Source organism: Corythoichthys intestinalis, chromosome 7, assembly GCF_030265065.1.
Source record: "Corythoichthys intestinalis isolate RoL2023-P3 chromosome 7, ASM3026506v1, whole genome shotgun sequence".
Classification (NCBI taxonomy): domain Eukaryota; kingdom Metazoa; phylum Chordata; class Actinopteri; order Syngnathiformes; family Syngnathidae; genus Corythoichthys; species Corythoichthys intestinalis.
In genome coordinates this window covers 37,682,236-37,703,094 of record NC_080401.1, presented here as the reverse complement: position 1 = coordinate 37,703,094, position 20,859 = coordinate 37,682,236, and the positions used below count along the sequence as shown (strand labels likewise).

Sequence of the window (20,859 nt, the reverse complement as noted above, 5' to 3'; positions counted from 1 at the left end):
ACTGTAATGAAGCATTATTCATCCAAAGAGCATGAGTGCACTGCCCTCTAGTGGAAAAACAGATCCTAGAGTGAATAGTGAATACTGTAGTTCCGTCATAGTTACTATTATAAAATTAAAAGGATTATATCACCGGTTTTCCGTGGTCAGTCGGTGCCAAATAAAAACTGAGAGAGTTTTAAATTCTTGCTTTCAATTTATGTTGAGGGGAAAGCTCTATGTCAAATACTTCATTTATTACGGCGCTTTAAAGACGCCACAAGTTTGAACAGGCTGGCGAGATCATAGAACGGCAAGCTTGCCTCTGATTGGTGTAATGGAGTGATGTGATTATAATTGCGACATCTCATTGGTGAAATTAGTAGCGCTACTCTTGGCAATAGCATCTCTAGCAAAAAAAAAAAAAGAAAGAAAAATCTAATATGTAGAATAAAGAGGAAAAATGTAACGAGTCTTGTGTAGCCCAAAGTAGCGGAGTAAGAGTAGCATTTTTTTCTTCACAAAACTACTAAAGTAAAAGTAAAAAGTATGGTTTAGTAAAACTACTCTTATGAGTACATTTTTCTCAAAAAGCTGCTCAAGTAAATGTAACGGAGTACATGTAATGCGTTACTATCCACCTCTGGATATCAGCCAGTATAAGCGGTGTACCAGGAACAGTGCAATCAGTGACAACGCGTCTGCATTGCTTAGAATGCAAACTGCAACTAAATATTTGTATTTTTATTACGTTTTTCTATATCTAATTGTTATTTTAATAATCAGTCAATGTCCCATTCCTATAATTTTATAAAATGTAAAAAAACCACTAATACTCTCTCTAGTTATATACACTAGTGTATCACAAAAGTGAGTACACCCCTCGCATTTCTGCAGATATTTAAGTATATCTATTCATGGGACAACACTGACAAAATGACACTTTGACACAATGAAAACTAGTCTGTGTGCTTATATAATAGTTAATTTATTTCCCCCTCAAAATAACTCATAACTCACAATATAGCCATTAATATCCAAACCGCTGGCAACAAAAGTGAGTACAACCCTTAGAAACTATGTACATCTCTAAATGTCCAAATTGAGTACTGCTTGTCATTTTCCCTCCAAAATGTCATGTGACTCGTTACAGGAGTGCTGTCAGCATTGCTGCAGAGATTGAAAAGGTTGGGGGTCAGCTTGTTAGTGCTCAGACCATACCCCACACTCTACATCAAATTGGTGTGCATTACTGTCACTCCAGGAGGAAGCCTTTTCTGAGGTCAGTACACAAGAAAGCCTGCAAAAAGTTTGCTGGAGACATGTGATCAAAGCACATGGATTACTGGAACCGTGTCCTATGGTCTGATGAGACGGGCGGACTTTCTTGTGTATCGTCTTCAGAAGAGGCTTCATCCTGGGGTGACAGCCATGCTGTCACATGCTATTTTGGAGGGGAAATAACAAGCAGTACTCAATTTGGACATTTAGGGATGTACGTAGTTTCTAAGGGGTGTACTCACTTTTGTTGCCAGGGGTTTAGATATTAATGGCTATATTTTGAATTATTCTGAGGGGAAAATAAATGATCTCTATTTTATAAGCTGCACACAGACTACTTTTCATTGTGTCAAAGTGACATTTTGTCCGTGTTGTCCCATGAAAAGATATAGCGTATTGGGCCAAATATAAGACGGCCCTGATTATAAGACGACCCCCTCTTTTTCAAGACTCAAATTTGAAAAAAGACTTTTTGAACACCAAATTTTTATACAGAAAATAATTACAGCACACCTGAAACAAATAATTATAACAATATATTTGAGAGAAAAAGCATGTTATTTTGCCTCATTCAAATCTTAATATCTGAACATTTAAATATGTAAACTAAAGTGCAATCACATTCGTAAATGAATGGCTTCTGGTTTTTGAAAGGTAAATAAACCAATCTATTGTGATAAAACAACAAAATTGCAATAACTGCAATAACTATCAAAGTGAAGTCTCTAACTGTAGTCTTGAAGCATATCTGAATAAGGAAAAACACTGCAATAAAATAATGCAAACTGGTTAAACTAGTAGCTGAGATCTGTCATGACAGAACATCGCTTCAATTATATCTGGCGCCATCTAGCGTCGTGAATGGGGAGAGTAGCTGAGATCTATCATAACAGAACATTGTTTCAATGATATCTGGTGCCATCTAGCGTCGTGAATGGGTATAATTTTTAGTCTAGACCGCGAATATAAGAGGACCCCCTCTTTTTCAATCTTATTTCAATGAAAATAAAACACTGTCTTATATTCGGGCCAATACGGTACTTAAATATCTGCAGAAATGCGAGGGGTGTACTCACTTTTGTGATACACTGTTATTTCAATAACACTCTAAAGTTAAATAGTATGAATGAATATAAATAATGAACTAATTTCCTGCCAGTGCCAATGTAATACGGCAGGACTGGCTATGAATGCTTATGTTTCACTGCCATCCTCTTCCAGTCCAAATGGATTGGACATGCATTGCTGTCAATGGCAGCCAATGAGGTAAATGAGTGCCCTATAAAGGTCTAATTTTCAATGTTAATTTTCACCATATTAAAAGACCTATTTGTTGTTGAATGTGTGGAAGGCAGTGGAGGAGAGTAAAGGCAGCGCTATACACATACCAATGCAAATGTACAGGAGACACTCAGTAATAGCTAATTTATATACACAGTTCTGTGCAGGCATCCTGTTACCAAAGCGCCTGAGGCTGCAGTCACTCTCCTCGAGCCCGGCTCCACGTTGCTCTGCCCCGGCTCACTCAGGCACGGAGCTGAGCGGCGATTGATTACTTTGCTGGGATTCAAAAAGCCTTTTCTCTGCCAAAAGGAGGCTAAGGCTGGCGTGTGCCGACGAGGGCTCGGAGCCAGGCGGAGAGCGAAGGTGTTAACTCTGAGGGAGGGGTGATCTGACGGGCAAGCCAAGACGCCAATGACTGATTCTAAGAGAGACTTGTGGGTAGGTGGAAGAGAGTGGGCGGGCACTGATCTCCATTGAAGCAGGGGACTGGGCGGGTGGCTGTGGAGGGAGGGAGGGGGGCGGGATGCTGGCTGCAGTCACATCCAAGCTCATCATTCCGCTCTCAGCATCTGTGGAAGAAGGCAATGCCTGCGCTGCACACCTCCGTTCGCCACTGAGTCACGGAGAAGACAAGAAGAGGAAGCAGAGGACCAGAATCTTAAGCAGAAAAGTCTCTCGCTGCAAACTAGGACAGGAAAGGGCTGAGATTGAGTAGCTTCTCTCAGCGGAAGCATTTGCTGTAGCTGCTGTGTGTGGGGAATAAGAGAGAGAGAACAGGAGAGAGCGAGAGAGTGAGCCAAAGAAAGAAAGAAAGATCGTGAGACAACCACCGGCGTCTCCCAAATGGAGTGGAATGGGTTTAAGATGGTAAGGAAGAAAGCTTCGGGCTTGCCATTACACAGTATTGTGCCATCCTCACTATATTTTCAACTAGAATGAATTTGAAGACATTTCTCACTGTTGTTTAACTTACACAAGAACGAGAAGTTCAGTGGCAGATATTTTGCAAAGAATTGAGAAGATGTAGAAACTACTCTGCAAGGTGCACGTGTGTACGTGAAGAAATGGAACAGCAAATGAGGGGTTCAATTGTATTTTTCTGCTTTTTCGACCTTTGCACCACGCTAAAATATTTACCTGCATGTGTGCTATACTTGAGCAAGAGGCACAATGTGAATTGTTCAGCATTTTGCTGGTGCTGTTATTTCTGCCACATTCATGTATGCAAAGTAGCACATGCTAATGAGGTGAGTAGACATGTTATCCGTCATGCTGCTTGTGTACCGGGGAGTAGGTGTGTTTGAGTTACGCTCATGCCCTGGATTACAATTTGTAATGCTGTAGATGGTGCTGAGTGTGTGAATGAAAATACATTGAGCTAGGCATTTATGCTTGTGATTTATATGTGCATACTTACCTGAGCTTCTTTCTCTTCAACTTTGCATCCATTTCGCCAATTGCCATCCGTCACCTTCAAGAGAAGGGAAGAGCCTTACAAACAGAACTAGCAGCCATGTTTGTTCCTCCTGTCTCCTAAACTGTCAGGTGTACCCAATTCTGTTTCATTGCAGATACTGCGCCACCAATTCCGGCGCCGGAGTCTATAGGATTACAATTTGCATTCCTGAGGCGTCCATCTGTTTGCAAAATTAGTTTTACAGAGTGCATCGACTCTGCCTTTGCCAGCAAGAGCATTTGCAGCACGACAATTAATCCGTCTGCAAGTAAATGTTTGGTTGTGTATGTTGCTGGCTTCACTTTTGATATAAGCAAAATGCTAATCAGACACCCCAATTCCTAGATACGAAGAGCTTTACAGTTAAGTGAGGCACGGATGCTAAGCAGCAATACATGATTGATGGAGGGAGTAAAAATGGTGTGGATGGATGGACATGAACAGAGAGTTTATGAAATCAAATGCAGCTGAAGAGAGGAAAAGGTGAAAATAGAAAAGAAGGAGTTAAAAGTCATCACTGTAGAAGGTGTGATTTGAGCCTTCTGATGTGAGCCAGCGGGGCGCCTGAGCTATCACCTCACGCACACACACACTCTCATACACACGCGAGGATACCAACATGCAGTGACTCTATTACCCTCAGGCGGAACACGGTGAGCTCCAAGGTTACACATCAATGCTAATAGGATGGGGTGTGTAAGGAATTTATTATAGCGGCTGTGCAGCCAACAAATATATGTGGAGTGAATTAAATGTAAGTGAAGATCAGAGAAACGTAAGATCACCGCGTGTTACTCTCATGCTAGAAAATGATGAGCCACTCTATATACAGTAAATGAAAGTTTTAAAAAAAATATATATATATATATATCAAGATGTGTAGTATTGAACTATATAATAGAAACAAGTGCTTTATCATGACTTATCTGAGAAGCCAGAATGATAATAATGGAAAATTACATATACAAAAAAACCTAACTCAGTAGATTTTACATTATGCTGATCGGAGATGTTTATTATATAGTCTTATATAGTCTTTCCGTATTTCCATGTGCTTAAAGAAATATGATAACTTTACACATATTTTGTTTAACACAGCCCACTCAAACAAAACTTGGAAGAAAACAGATTTAAAAAGTTTGTCCTAGTCCATATAACTCAAGAAAGATGAGTTTAAAAGGGAAAAAAAAGTCATGCAAGTAGGTTTGTGTGTTAATGTACATTATCTTGTCGTGATTTATTGTACATTTGCGAGCAAATAATGTTAAAGACTATGCGTACATTAATTTTGTATCACTCTCCAAATATCTTTGGTTAAAATAATCAAATCTTGAAAAGTGTGTGTTAGAGCTACGATAGCTTTTAATTGCATATTTTCTGTGATAGATGTGTCTCATTGATAGGTCGGCGTGTTAAGGTGCAGGTTTCGTCAGAAATTGTCAGATTGTAATGGGACAAATTTTTATGTTTAAAATTCTATGTTCAGGGGCGCTGGAAGTCACTCACAGCAGGGGGTGCTGAGGATGTTTTTTAGTGTTTTCCATCCAAAAACAGCTGTTTCAGTCCAAATTGGTCATTTTTCCCCATACAAGGCGTTCACAGTGGAAGTAGGCAGACATTCTGGATAGTTTACTTAGTACAATTTGGCTACTACAAAGACAACGTTCTTTTTATTTCACCTACAGTGTGTGTTGGAGTTTTTGTATTGGAAATAAAAGCGCCCATGTATTATAATGCAATTCCCTGCAGAGAGATGGTGCAATGATACACAAACAAATTTGAAAACTTAAAGGTCCGATAAGCCTCAGTTTAACACACCCTTTTCATAACACTAAAATTGCACACGAATATCCAACAGTGCTGTGCACGGCAGCAGCTCAACAGCAACAACAAACAATAATATGGCTACAGTGCAAGCACGTCTTACTTATTTAAAGACACCAAAAGTAGATATAACTATCATCTAATCATCTTCATTTTTTACCTTGAATTCAATTTTAGAAGATTTTGCTGTTTTTATTCAGGGGAAAAAAATGGTAGTCATTTTTGCGCCATGCTCACGCTTCCTCTGTCAACAGTTAACTTTTCCAATAACACCTTATTCAACGTGATCCAATAGCAAGCAAGGTCAAGGTGTCGGGTAGTGACCATGTTATTGACAAAATTAGTATTTTTATTTTTAACAAAAAGAAGAAAAAAAAGATTTACCAAACCTTTTTTCCTGACCAACACTAGAGGGTGTCGCAGCACCTTTTAGCACCCCACTTCCCATGTCACTGGCTATTTTTGGCCATATTGGTCAAATCCACCAACTATGAGATTTGTTTCTTGCTACTTTATTTCGAAAACTTTATGTGTACACAACTGATGGTGGAAATATTACTAAATTTGTGGATTATGTGAAAGTTTAGAATTACGTAGACCATATGTAATTAATTGGAGATTTATTCTGACTATGGAGGCTAAATTTAGTGCATTACTGGTCTACAACAGCAGAGGCGCTGTTGCATTGGATTCTGCCAGCCATGACAGTCAAAATGGATTGGATGTCTAGCACTATCATTGGTAGTCAACGAGTTAAATGCCAATAAAATGTTTTTAAAAATAATCAATTCTTCCAAAAATATGTTGGTATTACTTTTTGCTTTGTAACAAAATCCTTCAAAATTATGATGTTCTTAATTTTCCTTTTATCTAACCAATATGGTGAGTCCTTCTGTGTTAAAAAGTAATTGTGATTTCAGTGTGAATTTAAAATAATCTTGTTATGTGACTGAATAAAATTGCAAACAGTTTAATATTTTTATTTCCACTCATGTCATGATACTGTTTAAGAGAGACTGTTTGGTTTGACTTTTATTCATATTCATTTTTACTTTTTTTACTATAGTAGAAATGTTTTTATTGACTCTAAATGTTTCTGTCTTTGAACAAAGGCTGGATGGAAGCATTTAATGAGCTAAAAGCCTGTTTGAATAAGAAGCTGCTGTAACAATCTCTGTCCCAATTAGCACGCTTTGGTTTTTAAATATTCCTTTTGTGCGAAGCCTAAACACACATGAAGACTCACAAAACGGTCACATTGAAAATTTAATAGGCTTCCACAGCGACATCCTTAATTTATTTAAAATGTTTTTTTGTTTTTTTTTTCCTTTGCATTTCAAAAAGCCAGGAATCTGAGAGGCATGGCAAGTCATTCTGTTGTGAGGGGAGCAGCATTCACAAATACTAGACCTAATTCCTTTGGCAGCAGCTCAAACTGCTACAGACAGACACATAATCAGCTGGGGAGCGTTAGCGCCTCAGCCCACTAGCAAACACAAGACCGAGCCCTTGTTGTGCATCGCTGCTTTTCAGAATAAATATCCCGATGGAAAATACAGTGGGAGGAAAGAGGTATTCATGTGTATATAGCTCTTTGTTCAGCAAAAGATAGCGAAGAAGAGACGGAACGGCGGCTTTCTTAGCCACTTTGCTGCTCATTCTCTATCTCCCGCTCCTTCTGTCTCTCATCCTCCACTGTACGCTGTGTGTTTTGCTATTCATACAGATGTTTGGATTTGAGTGGCAGTTTCTCCCGAGACTGTGCGTACGCGGCTGACTCGTCTCATCTGCATTTTGCATCCCAGGAAACAAAGCAGTGCAGAAAGCAGCGTAAAGTATCAGCAGGCAGACAGGTTGTTTGTTGTGTGTGCAAGAGGAAGACAGACAGACTGTGTGTACGTGATTGTGCGTGCGTGTTGTTTGGCTTTGGCATCTTAACTGGCCCCTGAGCTGTTGCTGAATGATGTTTAAAGGACATTTCAAGGTCACGCTTTCGACAGGCCTCGCTACCGCTGACATATTAAACATTTATGCATTTCTGTAGCCAGATGAATTATAGATTAAACATGAAACTGAACATGCTGCAAAATGGCACTATTGTGGTTGGTAATAGACACATTGCGGTCTACAAACACCACGTCGCACGACACATCCTACGCCTGCCTTATCTCATCTTTAGCAACACAATAGCTCATCTTGTCATATGTCACAGTCACACAAAAGACAACTATAATGATACCCCGAACAGGCCAGGCATCTGCCAAGTCCATATGATCTTAATATAAGTAAATAATACTTTTAGTCATTTATCATAATATATTGCAATATATTACCAATTGAATAATTTGTATTGTGTTGTTTGTGTTGTTTTTGGCAGTCTTTTAAATTTTCGCCTTAGTCTTTTGGACGAGAATACTTATTGGTGTTAGTCATATTTTAATTATCTCAAAACTAAAAATATTTTTATTTAGGCTGTCAAAATTATCGGGTTAACGGGCGTTTTTTTTTTTTTTTTTTTAATTAATCACGTTAAAATATTTGACGCATTTAACGCACATGCCCTGCTCAAACAGATTAAACAGTGTCATGTCCACTTGTTACTTGTGTTTTTTGTGTTTTGTCGCCCTCTGCTGGCGCTTGGGTACGACTGATTTTATGGGTTTCAGCACATGATCATTGTGTAATTATTGACATCAACAATGGCGAGCTACTAGTTTATTTTTTGTTTGAAAATTTTACAAATTTTATTAAACGAAAACATTAAGAGGGGTTTTAATATCAAATTTCTATATCTTGTACTAACATTTATCTTTTAAGAATTACTAGTCTTTCTATCCATGGATCGCTTTAACAGAATGTTAATAATGTTAATGCTATCTTGTGTATTTATTGTTATAATAAACAAATACAGTACTTATGTACAGTAAGTTGAATGTGTATATCCGTCTTGTGTCTTATCTTTCCATTCCAACAATAATTTACAAAAAAATATGCCATATTTTATAGATGGTTTGAATTGCGATTAATTACGAGTAATTAATTTTTAAGCTGTGATTAACTCGATTACAAATTTTAATCGTTTGACAGCCCTAATTGCAATATATGTATCATGCAGTGTTGTTGTTGGCAGCCTTTTGAATTTTCGTCTTAGTCTGTTGGACGACAATACTTATTGGTCTTAGTCATATTTTAGTTATCTCAAAATGTGTCTTTGTCTAGTTTTTGTTGACGAAAAGTCAAGACTAATTCCGTCTAGTTTTAGTCGACGTTAACTAAAAATATTTTTATCTTTAAAATTAAAACAAAAATTTATTCCATAAATAAATAAATGAAAAAATAAAGGTTTCCAACTATTTTGAAAGAACATTGACAGACGATCACAAATTGCAGCGTCTACACGGACAACACCAACTTGGTGGTAATACATACTCAGCAGGGGACCCGCACATTATTTTCAATTAATTATATCCACCTGGAAGCTACGAACTGTATGTAAAAAAAAAAAGTTGGCCCTTAGTTTAAGAGGCCGATCGCCATTAGCATTAGTGTAATGCGAATGCGAATGCAAATGCTATGCTAATGCTATGAGTTACATTTGGTGTGTGATGATCACTCAGCACAGACCTTTAAAGCCTAAAGCAACATTGCCTATTGTCTTTGGCCAAGATAAAACAAATCTTACTGTGTGTGCAAGCTTGGAGACTAGTGAGGACACACTGGCGAGTCAGGCCGGTTGGCGGAGCATGTCAAATGAGTGACACAACCAGAAACAACTAAAATACAGGCTAAGTACACAAAAATGTCACACTTTGTGAACATGTGACAGAAACTAATGCGCATTTTCGTCTTATTCCCGTCTCGTCAGACGAAAACTGGCATTAGTCTAGTTATGTTTGAGTCCCTCAAAACATGTTTTTAGCTCGTCGTCGTCATGAAAAAATTATTCGTTGACGAAATATTTTCATTATAGTCGTCGTTGACGAAAACAACACTGGTATCATGGTACACGAAGTATGAGGTCATCAATATATAATGTAAGTAAACCACTACATGACATAATTCAACCCCCCCACCCCCCCATCAGGTTTGGTGGCTGTTGACAAAACATTTCAGTCCGTACAATTATGTATCTGCTTTCTGATGAAAGAAATATCAGTGTCATTGCAGTGTACTGGATGCAAAAGGGATTCCTATCAAAACTAAACAAAAAACAGCAACAGCACCTGTCAGAGAGATATGCTGCGTTTGGGGGTGGGGAAGTAGTTAAGGTCAGTGGAAAGATAAACGTGCACTCGCTCATTAATGTGCAGCTTTTCACCATCACGCTTTCACACTGTGGCAATCAGCTGCCGCCTCCTGTATGTCGCCTCCGTGGCATATAGCCCGCCATACCAACAGCAGAGATCGTATCCTGTGGGCATTTTCAATTACTCTGCTCTATACGGCAGTAGGGGGGATTAATCTGCTCGTTTGAATGCGCACCACACTTAATGGTTTAGCTGGTGTGCCGCAGGCCTCGTCTGTTAGCTCTGATGGTATACATTTAGGCTTTTGTGTCTTCACCTCTCTCTCCCTTTCTCTGCTGCTGCAGTCAGAGCCATTTGTGATTGCACCACTCTCTCGTCAAGTTACAGAGTGAGATTAGATTTTCACGCAAGATGTGCTCAGTATAAATTCACAAGTCAAATTCCAAATTGATTGTATAATGACTTGAACAGAAGATTTGAAAATGTGACTGTAGCTTTAGGAGTGACTGCAAATTCAGGATCTGACATATCTGTGATATATTGCTATGGGATGAGTGCTTAGAATTCATGGAAATGCTTTAATTGTAATATGCCATTTTCAAAGTTTGAAGTAGTGACTGCTATATTTCTTCAAAAAGTAGCCGGAGGGGCTCATTTACTCAACTGCCAGGCATATCAGGTGTGTATATGAGGGAGGCGTTTAATTGGGCAAATGCGATTGGTGGATTTAAACATTCTTTTGCTTTGTAGGGGCAAAGCATTTACAGTGCCTTGCAAAAGTATTCGGCCCCCTTGAATCTTGCAACCTCTCGCCACATTTCAGGCTTCAAACATAAAGATATGAAATTTAATTTTTTTGTCAAGAATCAACAACAAATGGGACACAATCGTGAAGTGGAACAACATTTATTGGATAATTTAAACTTTTTTAACAAATAAAAAACTGAAAAGTGGGGCGTGCAATATTATTCGGCCCCTTTACTTTCAGTGCAGCAAACTCACTCCAGAAGTTCAGTGAGGGTCTCTGAATGATCCAATGTTGTCCTAAATGACCGATGATGATAAATAGAATCCACCTGTGTGTAATCAAGTCTCCGTATAAATGCACCTGCTCTGTGATAGTCTCAGGGCTCTGTTTAAAGTGCAGAGAGCATTATGAAAACCAAGGAACACACCAGGCAGGTCCGAGATACTGTTGTGGAGAAGTTTAAAGCCGGATTAGGATACAAAAAGATTTCCCAAGCTTTAAACATCTCAAGGAGCACTGTGCAAGCCATCATATTGAAATGGAAGGAGCATCAGTCCACTGCAAATCTACCAAGACCCGGCCGTCCTTCCAAACTTTCTTCTCAAACAAGGAGAAAACTGATCAGCGATGCAGCCAAGAGGCCCATGATCACTCTGGATGAACTGCAGAGATCTACAGCTGAGGTGGGAGAGTCTGTCCATAGGACAACAATCAGTCGTACACTGCACAAATCTGGCCTTTATGGAAGAGTGGCAAGAAGAAAGCCATTTCTCAAAGATATCCATAAAAAGTCTCGTTTAAAGTTTGCCACAAGCCACCTGGGAGACACACCAAACATGTGGATGAAGGTGCTCTGGTCAGATGAAACCAAAATTGAACTTTTTGGCCACAATGCAAAACGATATGTTTGGCGTAAAAGCAACACAGCTCATCACCCTGAACACACCATCCCCACTGTCAAACATGGTGGTGGCAGCATCATGGTTTGGGCCTGCTTTTCTTCAGCAGGGACAGGGAAGATGGTTAAAATTGACGGGAAGATGGATGCAGCCAAATACAGGAACATTCTGGAAGAAAACCTGTTGGTATCTGCACAAGACCTGAGACTGGGACGGAGATTTATCTTCCAACAGGACAATGATCCAAAACATAAAGCCAAATTTACAATGGAATGGTTCAAAAATAAACGTTTTCAGGTGTTAGAATGGCCAAGTCAAAGTCCAGACCTGAATCCAATCGAGAATCTGTGGAATGAGCTGAAGACTGCTGTTCACAAACACTTTCCATCCAACCTCACTGAGCTCGAGCTGTTTTGCAAGGAAGAATGGGCAAGAATGTCAGTCTCTCGATGTGCAAAACTGATAGAAACATACCCCAAGCGACTTGCAGCTGTAATTGGAGCAAAAGGTGGCGCTACAAAGTATTAACGCAAGGGGGCCGAATAATATTGCACACCCCACTTTTCAGTTTTTTATTTGTTAAAAAAAGTTTAAATTATCCAATAAATTTTGTTCCACTTCACGATTGTGTCCCACTTGTTGTTGATTCTTGACAAAAAATTAAAATTTTATATCTTTGTTTGAAGCCTGAAATGTGGCGAAAGGATGCAAGGTTCAAGGGGGCCAAATACTTTTGCAAGGCACTGTATTATTTGTAAAAAAAAAAAAAAAAAAAAAAAGTGTATAGTTCGGTGGACTTCTCAAAACTTTTATGCCAAGTACCACCTTAAATAAAAACTGAGCGTATTCTAGCAATGACCAATTTTAAAATAAAGCGCAGTACTGTAAAGTACTGTTAAGTACAAATGAACTGCACTTTTCTGATTAAAATAAACCACAGTATTTCGTCACATCATTGCGGGAGATGTTTATTTACATAACTGTCAGGACTTACCAGGTTCAATTTTAGGAGGTGTCTATTTGAGGGAGGCATGTAAACTGGATATGGATGGGTAGAGCAAAATCAAGGAAAGGGATATTTTTTAATTTATTTTTTTCAAGTAGAAGAACATATTTTCGCATAAATTCCTTTTCAAAGGGTTGGTTTCACTCTAGCATAGCATGCCCTAAATAGTTGCGAGTTGCATTCATTTATTCCACAACCATGTATAATATGTATTTGGGTGAGTTGTCTATTTACAGGTAGGCATTTATGTTTTGCATAATTGGTCCTTGAGTGGTGCTTATGTGTGACAACTGAAGGATTCCATTTCAGCAGGGATGTTTATTCATTTCTTTCAAGAGAAACGTAAGGCTTAATTGACATGTGCCAATTATTTTTGTAGGAGGTGTTCATATAAGGGAAGAATTTATTATTATAATGTATTGTGGACAGGTGAAACGAGACACGCTTCCTTATTTGTTGTTTTTTCCCTTGGGGAAGGAGGCTTCACTGAAAACTGATCAACTTAATACCGTGTTGTGCTTTATAGAGGCATTCAGTTATGACAGAATGGAAATAATGTTTGTATCACAATTTCAATCATTAATGCCCTTTGACATTGTGGCTCTTTTAGTGTGTATGACTCCGTAAGTAAGCAAGTCATATTTTAAAGAGGATAAAGAGTATATGTGTCATCTTTCTACATGTGTAGCTGCACCTTCTAATATTCTTTTCTTAAAAGGTTATAACGACCTTAGTGTTGATGATATTTCTATAGCCCGCTACGATGTTTTGCGTTGTATGTTAGCATTAAGCTAAAATACTTTAATAGGTTCCCCGAATTCACACCGCCTGCGGCTTCGACAAGATTGGCTGCGTTCAGGATGTCGTAGGTGTTCGCAAGCATACTACCATATTTTTCGGACTACAAGTCGCACCTGAGTATAAGTCGCATTTTGGGGGACATTTACTTGATAAAATCCAACACATAGAACAGATCTGTCATCTTGAAAGGCAAATTAATATAAAAAATACAATACAGAACAACGTGCTGAATAAGTGTAAAGTGCATGAACGAAATGCGAATATACTGTCCTCACCAGGACTCGACAGCTCGTTCCTGGCTATACAGCGAGCTAAACTCCCAAATGACGATGCGTGACGTCCGTATAATTTGTGGAATCAATTTCGTCCTCGATACCAACGCATCAACGTAAATAAATGATAATTAGGTGCTGTTAAAGCAATGACACAAACGGTTAGCATTCGTTCGCTAGCATTAGCACATCGTTCAAACAACCACACAATTGGCTTTAAGTGTCCGTTTACAGGTGGAAAACACACAACAACAACAGAAAAGATGATACACACAGGCGTTGCCTCTGTAGAGATATTTTACAAGCATAAACAATGAACGTAGGTTCGCAGCCATGTTTCACTCTCGCTAACTCGCCCACTCACTCAAGCTGCGTAGCTGTCCATCTTCTTCTGGCGTGTGAGCGGTCTTCTTCACGTAAACAAGTGCGAGTGCGCCCTCGCGTGGGCGTGAAAGCGCCAAAAACTGAAAGCATGCATTTCAATATAAAAAAGTCAATACTACACAATTGAACACACATTGCCAAAGGCAGAACGCGAACGTGGCCAGAGCTATTAAGAATTATTCAGATAACTATAGCATAAAGAACATGCTAACAAGTTTACCAAACCATCAGTGTCACTCCAAAACACCAAAATAACATGTGAAATAATATCATAATGTGTTAATAATTTCACACATAAGTCGCTCCTGAGTATAAGTCGCACCCCAGCCAAACTATGAAAAAAAACTGTAACTGATAGTCCGAAAAATACGTTAATCAATATGGCAATATCCACCGCCTGCAAAATCGTCTACGATGTGCCGCAGGTAATCGTAGGCTTGATGCAGAAGTCTATTTTTTCTGGATGGCATGAAGTTACAACAATACCAATGTGCTGGAAAGGATATGTAGCAGTCATACAAAATAAAACTACCTGTTTCCTTTCAAAATAAAGCACTTTTGTCAATATTCATTTTGAGGTGAAATGTTATAATGTAAAGCTATTTTATTTTCCATACTTTTCATTATCATGAACAGATTTTGTTTGATGATCTTATAATGTCCTCATGCAGAAAAAGATAAACTCAGTCCATAATCTATATTTAATTATTTGTGTCGTGATGAAACAACAAAAAACAAATGTTGCTTTTACTACCCGCCTTTTATTCTCAAGTGTGTGACGTTAGGACATACATAGTACATATTGTGCCTGAATTTGTGCATTCTCGTGAGAGGCCTCGTGATTTCGTCTGTCTGATTGCCGCAAATCAAACGTAGCGCAAACGCAACCAGTAGAAATTGACCTGCGATGTTTTCGAAGCTGTCACGCAACCGTGTCGCAGCCACAGGCGGTGTGAATGCAGGGTCATGTTGTTTGGTTAAAACTATATTTAAACTTGTAAACTTTGTATTTAAACTTTTAAATTAATTTTTAAAATTGTGAATTAAAACAACTAAAATTGACACCATTTTTTAAGAAGAACTGATCACTATCTGATGTTAACTACCACCAGGCAAATCGGCAAAATCTTCACTTGAATCTATCTTTATTTTATGTTATTTATTTATTTTAGGGCTGTCAAACGATTAAAATTTTTAATCGAGTTAATTACAGCTTAAAAATAAATTAATCGTAATTAATCGCAATTAATCACAATTCAAACCATCTATAAAATATGCCGTATTTTTCCGTAAATTATTGTTGGAATGGAAAGATAAGACACAAGATGGATATATACATTCACCATACGGCACATAGGGACTGTATTTGTTTATTATAACAATAAATCAACAAGATGGCATTAACATTATTAACATTCTGTTAAAGCGATCCATGGATAGATTTTTTTTTTTTTTTTCTTAACCTGTCCTGTTCAGCTGTTTGACACGGAGTATAGAAGTGTAAGTGTCCGGTTGGTCTGAACAGTTTTAATGTTTCACATTGAGAGTATGACATACTCCCATTGTGATCATTCAACATATCTCATTTATTATGACAAATTGGTGAACAGGAAGGGGTTATGGGGGGACAGAAAGAAAGAAACATGAAAAGAAAGAAAGAAAACCAACAACAAGAAACACATTGAACGTTTACACTAATAAAATGTTGGTGCTATCGTCAGCTAGATGTATTTCCGGTTGACACCATGTGGTGGGGCCTGTTGACCAGGGAAAGAAGGGGGTGGGGGAGACTATAAGCTAAGTGATTGGGAGGGTTAGAGTGTACACAAATCACTACTGTGATCCAGAACCCAGTAATCGTGTGAATCCCTTGTGAGTGTAAGCCCGTTGGCAACCAACCCTACAGCGCCCCACCACCAATCCTGGCACCAGGACCCTCCACCCGAGCGCGCCCAATAGCAACCAGCCGCACGCAAGCCCAACAAAACACGCGACAGGCAGCCTGGCTTCTGGTGGGCTTGAATCTATCTTTAAATGATGAAACAGTTTTAAAACTTTCACATGTCCAAAGTAGAAAGAAGGGAAATTTTGGAATAATGGGAGCAATTTTAACAACTTTAACGGTTGATTCACAACATTAAATTAATTGAATGTAGTTTAAAACTGCTGATACAGAATGGGGACTGGAGTATTTTATTTACTGTTTTGAACTGTTTTGAACTTGATACTGAAATAGTCGTTTATTTAAGCCTGAGAGGATATTTGTACAATTTTTGTAACTAATGTACGAAACATTAAAAGCAGCTATTAGCTGGGGGTGGGCATCAATAATCGATTCATAATCAAATCGTAGCCTCTGAATCGTAATCGAATCGTTAGGTGCCCAAAGATTCCCACCTCTAGTAAGCAATGAGTTTCGTTGTCCATGGTAAGCAATGAGTTAAATACGATAAAATTATTCAAAATCTTTTTTAGAGAGTGAGTGACCATAACCAAAGTGTAGTTCTGGTTTTATTCATTTTAATTTTGTTATTGTTAACATTTTATTGATCTATAATTGTCTGTATTCTTGGAAATATGTGTAAAATTAATTATTAATAATAAAAAATAAATAGTAATTGAGATCATATTTTGGGTCATGTGACACTTTATGTAAACACCGGGTCTTTCTAAGGATTTTTTTTTTTTTATTAGAAAAATTAGTCACTTGCAATACAAAGGGTTAATTCATACACTAAAGGGTGGCATAATGTCCCTCTAACATGGTTACAGTAACATTGACAACACTGCCCATTTATCCATTTACCCCATCGTGTTGTTTACTCACTAAGACACATGACGGACGGCTGTTCTTTCGCTTGTATCCATTTGATTATGTGAGCTCTAGTTTGGAGCTGAATCAATGACCAGATTATCTAGGATCACACACACAAAAAAACAACAACAGTACACGCTTTGACACATCTTCGTGTCGCACTCTTGGCTAAAGAATGAAATCTCGAGTACAGCGGTCGGTTGATGCCTGCGTGATTTAGCTCCATGCCTTTGCTGCAAGGCACAGATCATCACATATATAGGCGTGCTGTGTGAGATGCAGCTGATGGGGGGGAGGAGTGATTAGATTAGAAAGCGCACTGCCTCTACTTGGGGTTCCTCTTCCTCTCTCTCTCTCTTTCTCGTTCTGTGTGTATAAATGCTGTGCTGTAGGTTTTCTTCTTATCGTGCACCTCCAGGCTGTTTATAGCTTTGTTATAAATACCTGCTTAACAAAGCTAACATTAACACTTGCAGCCTCAAACCAGTTTTAATTGGAACACCTGCTATGAATTTAACAGAAAATTGTTATTCAAGGTGTTTAAGATGAGTTTGTTTCTCTCACTCTCTCTCGGGAATGTTAGATTGTAGGCAGCATTTTTTTTCCATCAAGGACTTTGTGTGCTGTAATACAATTTTGTATTTCTAATATTGCATGGCAATGAGCTCTCGAGCACACAAGAGCAACATTAGGTACACTTTTAATCTAATGATGCAATGCAAGAACCATTTTGAAAAAATGCCACTTAAAAAGATAATAATGTAATCAGAGGTTTATTATTTTGTTTTTTTACACATCACTAGTGTAAAATGATGTGACATGGTTCTAATATTTTTTAACTATGTTTTAGGATAGCCTACTGGAATTCTTCTAACTACCACCACAGCTACCAATCATGACAGAGTAAAATACCGTAATTTCCCGAATATAAGGCGCACCCGTGTATAACGCGCACCCCAAATTTACTTGTAAAATCTAGGGGAAATTATTGTACCTGTGTATAATGTGCACCCTAATTTTAGCACCAATAAATAGAATACAAGAAAACAGAGCTCGTGTACAGATACAGAAATGTCATTTTACTGACTGGTGAAACACAGCACAAGCATAGCACATTGGTAGTTCAAAACATTACCGTAAACTGACAATGTGTACGGTAGTAATATGATCTGATAACTTCTTGAACTTACCAGAATCCAGGAGAAAACAAAACAGATGTGACTTTTCTTTTAAAGGCTGCTGTATAACTTGCTCGTTTCATCATGATGAATAAATGTTTCCTCCATGGATTGATACGGTAAAATGAAAGTGAGAACGTAAGTCGGAAATCCGAGAGAGCTCATCGCTGTTGACACGACAGTAACAAAAGGAACTATTGTTATTTGGGTTTGAGTTTCCAGAGGGACAGATATAGTTAACGGACACAGTAAGTCTGTGTTGTTATGTTTGTTATGGTCCAAGTTGCGGAGCTGCAATAAACGTTGACTCAAATGACTTCAAGAAACTAAATTCTGTGCTTTATGAAGAGTGAAAAAAAGCTGAATTTAACACAGACGAAATCATTCAGCCGATCAGAGTGAAGTATTACCGAAACAAAATGGTGACGTCACGTACCGTAATGGTCGGCAACGGATCGCCGCATACGTTTCTTCAACACAACAAGGCCGTGTCAATAAAAAAAATAAAAGAAATCGGGTTTATATATATATAATATATATATATTTCTCCATCTACCTGTTTATAATGCGCACCATGATTTTACAAGTTGATTTTGGGGGAGAAAAAGTGCGCGTTATATTTGCGAAATTACGGTAGTTTGTATTGTTTATCTTGTTTCGATTGTGTCCAATGGGGTCACGATCTGTATTATTTATGACTTCTGGAGTGTGTGGCTTTGTGTTAGTAAGCGGCATAGGGGTTCAGCTATTGAGATCGAGAGGCAGCTTGCTGTTAACTGGCTAATGCATTGTGGGATCTTGTGTATGAATGTTCTCATTACTTTTTCAACCACCCAGAGGGAGCTCTCAAGAAAGTCTTGGTTCTTGTTCTTCTTCTTCTTGGTGATGACACTAACTAAAATTGGTACTCCTCGATTATTCGAGGACGGATCAGAACAAAATTTGGTAGGTATATTCTAGGGATGTATAGGCATTGATCCTTAGAGCACGAGTTTTTGTCTCAGGGCTGATTTATTACATTAATTTGGGTTTATTTAATGCCTTTAAGTTCCAAGGTAGCCAGTAGAGGGTCTGCGCTTTCTAGGTTGTGGTTTTCATGTCTCTGGACTGATGAGATATTTAGGGAGTGAGCTTGTGCGGTTAAAGTTTATTTTGAACTTTTTTGTTTATCAAGCTGTGCCTTGATAACTTATTACAGCATATAATATGTTACATACACGTTAGCGTCTAGTAGATGATGACGTTAATGTGTTACTCCACTGTTTCTTTCTTGCAACATTTGCAATTATCTTAACTTTGACAGTGCCTGTCTTTTAGAAACTCCCTCTTTCAAGTTTGCTATCCTTGTGCTAACTTATTTGACTGCAATCACATTAGTGTCCGTGAAGGGGGGGGGGGGGGGGGCGTTTGATGTCCCCCCCTAGTCCAAGGGCGTAGGTTTGCATAGGGACTGTAGGGACATAACACTAGCAACTTTTCAGGATGCTCAAATTGTCCCCACCAACTTTTAAGCAACCGTACATGTCTTACAATGTCTTTCATTAAATAAAAAAGTTCAAATATATAGGTATTTTAGATTGTCTTACCATATGTTGTAAGGATAGAATAGACCCTATCATTATTAAGTGAATTATTTTCGTTATGTTCAGACTTACATTTATCCCCTTTCACTTGCTGAATGTGCCGGACCATTTTTTCCCCCTCAAATCCCGACAGATACATGTCGACAACATTCCACCCTCTACGTAGAGGATGGATATTATAAGATTTTTTTGGGGGGGGGGCGAGCAGCAGCCACTATAGGTCATGTAAAAAGACGTCAATGTTGTGGAGGTGGGGAAAACACCACTAATTTTGCTACTGAAAGTCCGACCTGCAACAGAGTTAGCATAACATTAACTTTGCTATCCGTCAAAACTACTGCGGTGAGGCAGCCTCCGCAAGGAACAACAAAGTCAAGCTAGTCGTCTCTTATTTGGATCATTGTATGCATTTTGTGCATTAAGGTAATATCATCCGCATGTTGAGACCAAACCTACTTGCCATAGTCATGACATCATAACTGACTTATAAACTTATCAAGGATTTGAGCCTCATGTTGAATTACACATATGTGATATTATTATTATTATTCATTAGAAATTTCAGCACGTATGTGCCAAAATCTTTTAACTCAAAATTTTGGGCGTTTTTAAAGTCATTGAATATATGGCTTGCATTTTGAGAAAATTAAAAAAGTGATTGCGGATTTATGGTTCTTTTATGTGAACTGAATGTGCGCGTGATGAAGTCCTAATCCAGGCTGACAGTACTCATTCATCATAAATAAGTTTAATTACTGAAGAGGCCCTCGTTGTAAGACACATGACAGCCACACTAAAACCGTCAATGACACTAAATTAAAGATGGAGTCCTGTAAGGGACTTGATAGTGATTTAGTCTCTCCAATTCACCACTACATGCTAACGTAGAGCCATGTCAGCGATCTCCCGCTTCCCATTCGTCACACCCAGGGATTATACAGCAATGCATGGCAAACATCTCATTGATTTTAGTGTGAAGCAAGCTGATGAAGATGTTTCAAGGGGGAAAGAAATGGCTTTGTAGGCGGCTCAGGGGAAGACTGCGATGTGGCACGGTGTTGACGAGCAGCTCGGGATAGGATGGAGAAATCGAGGCAAGGGC

At 38.5% G+C, this 20,859-nt stretch overlaps 1 protein-coding gene across 7 annotated transcripts in view; it reads left to right on the top strand.

Moving 5' to 3' along the window:
* Positions 1–20,859, top strand: part of elavl4 (ELAV like neuron-specific RNA binding protein 4) — a 180,157-nt gene that overhangs the window by 24,313 nt on the left and 134,985 nt on the right. For 2 of the 7 annotated variants that reach the window (XM_057842260.1, XM_057842259.1), the window contains exon 1: positions 3,082–3,411. The exons of the other annotated variants lie outside the window; for them this stretch is intronic. In XM_057842260.1, coding sequence (XP_057698243.1) covers positions 3,388–3,411 — 24 coding nt within the window. In that variant the 5' untranslated portion in view covers positions 3,082–3,387. Of the gene's footprint in view, positions 1–3,081; positions 3,412–20,859 lie in introns of those variants that run through there. 7 annotated transcript variants of the gene reach the window in all.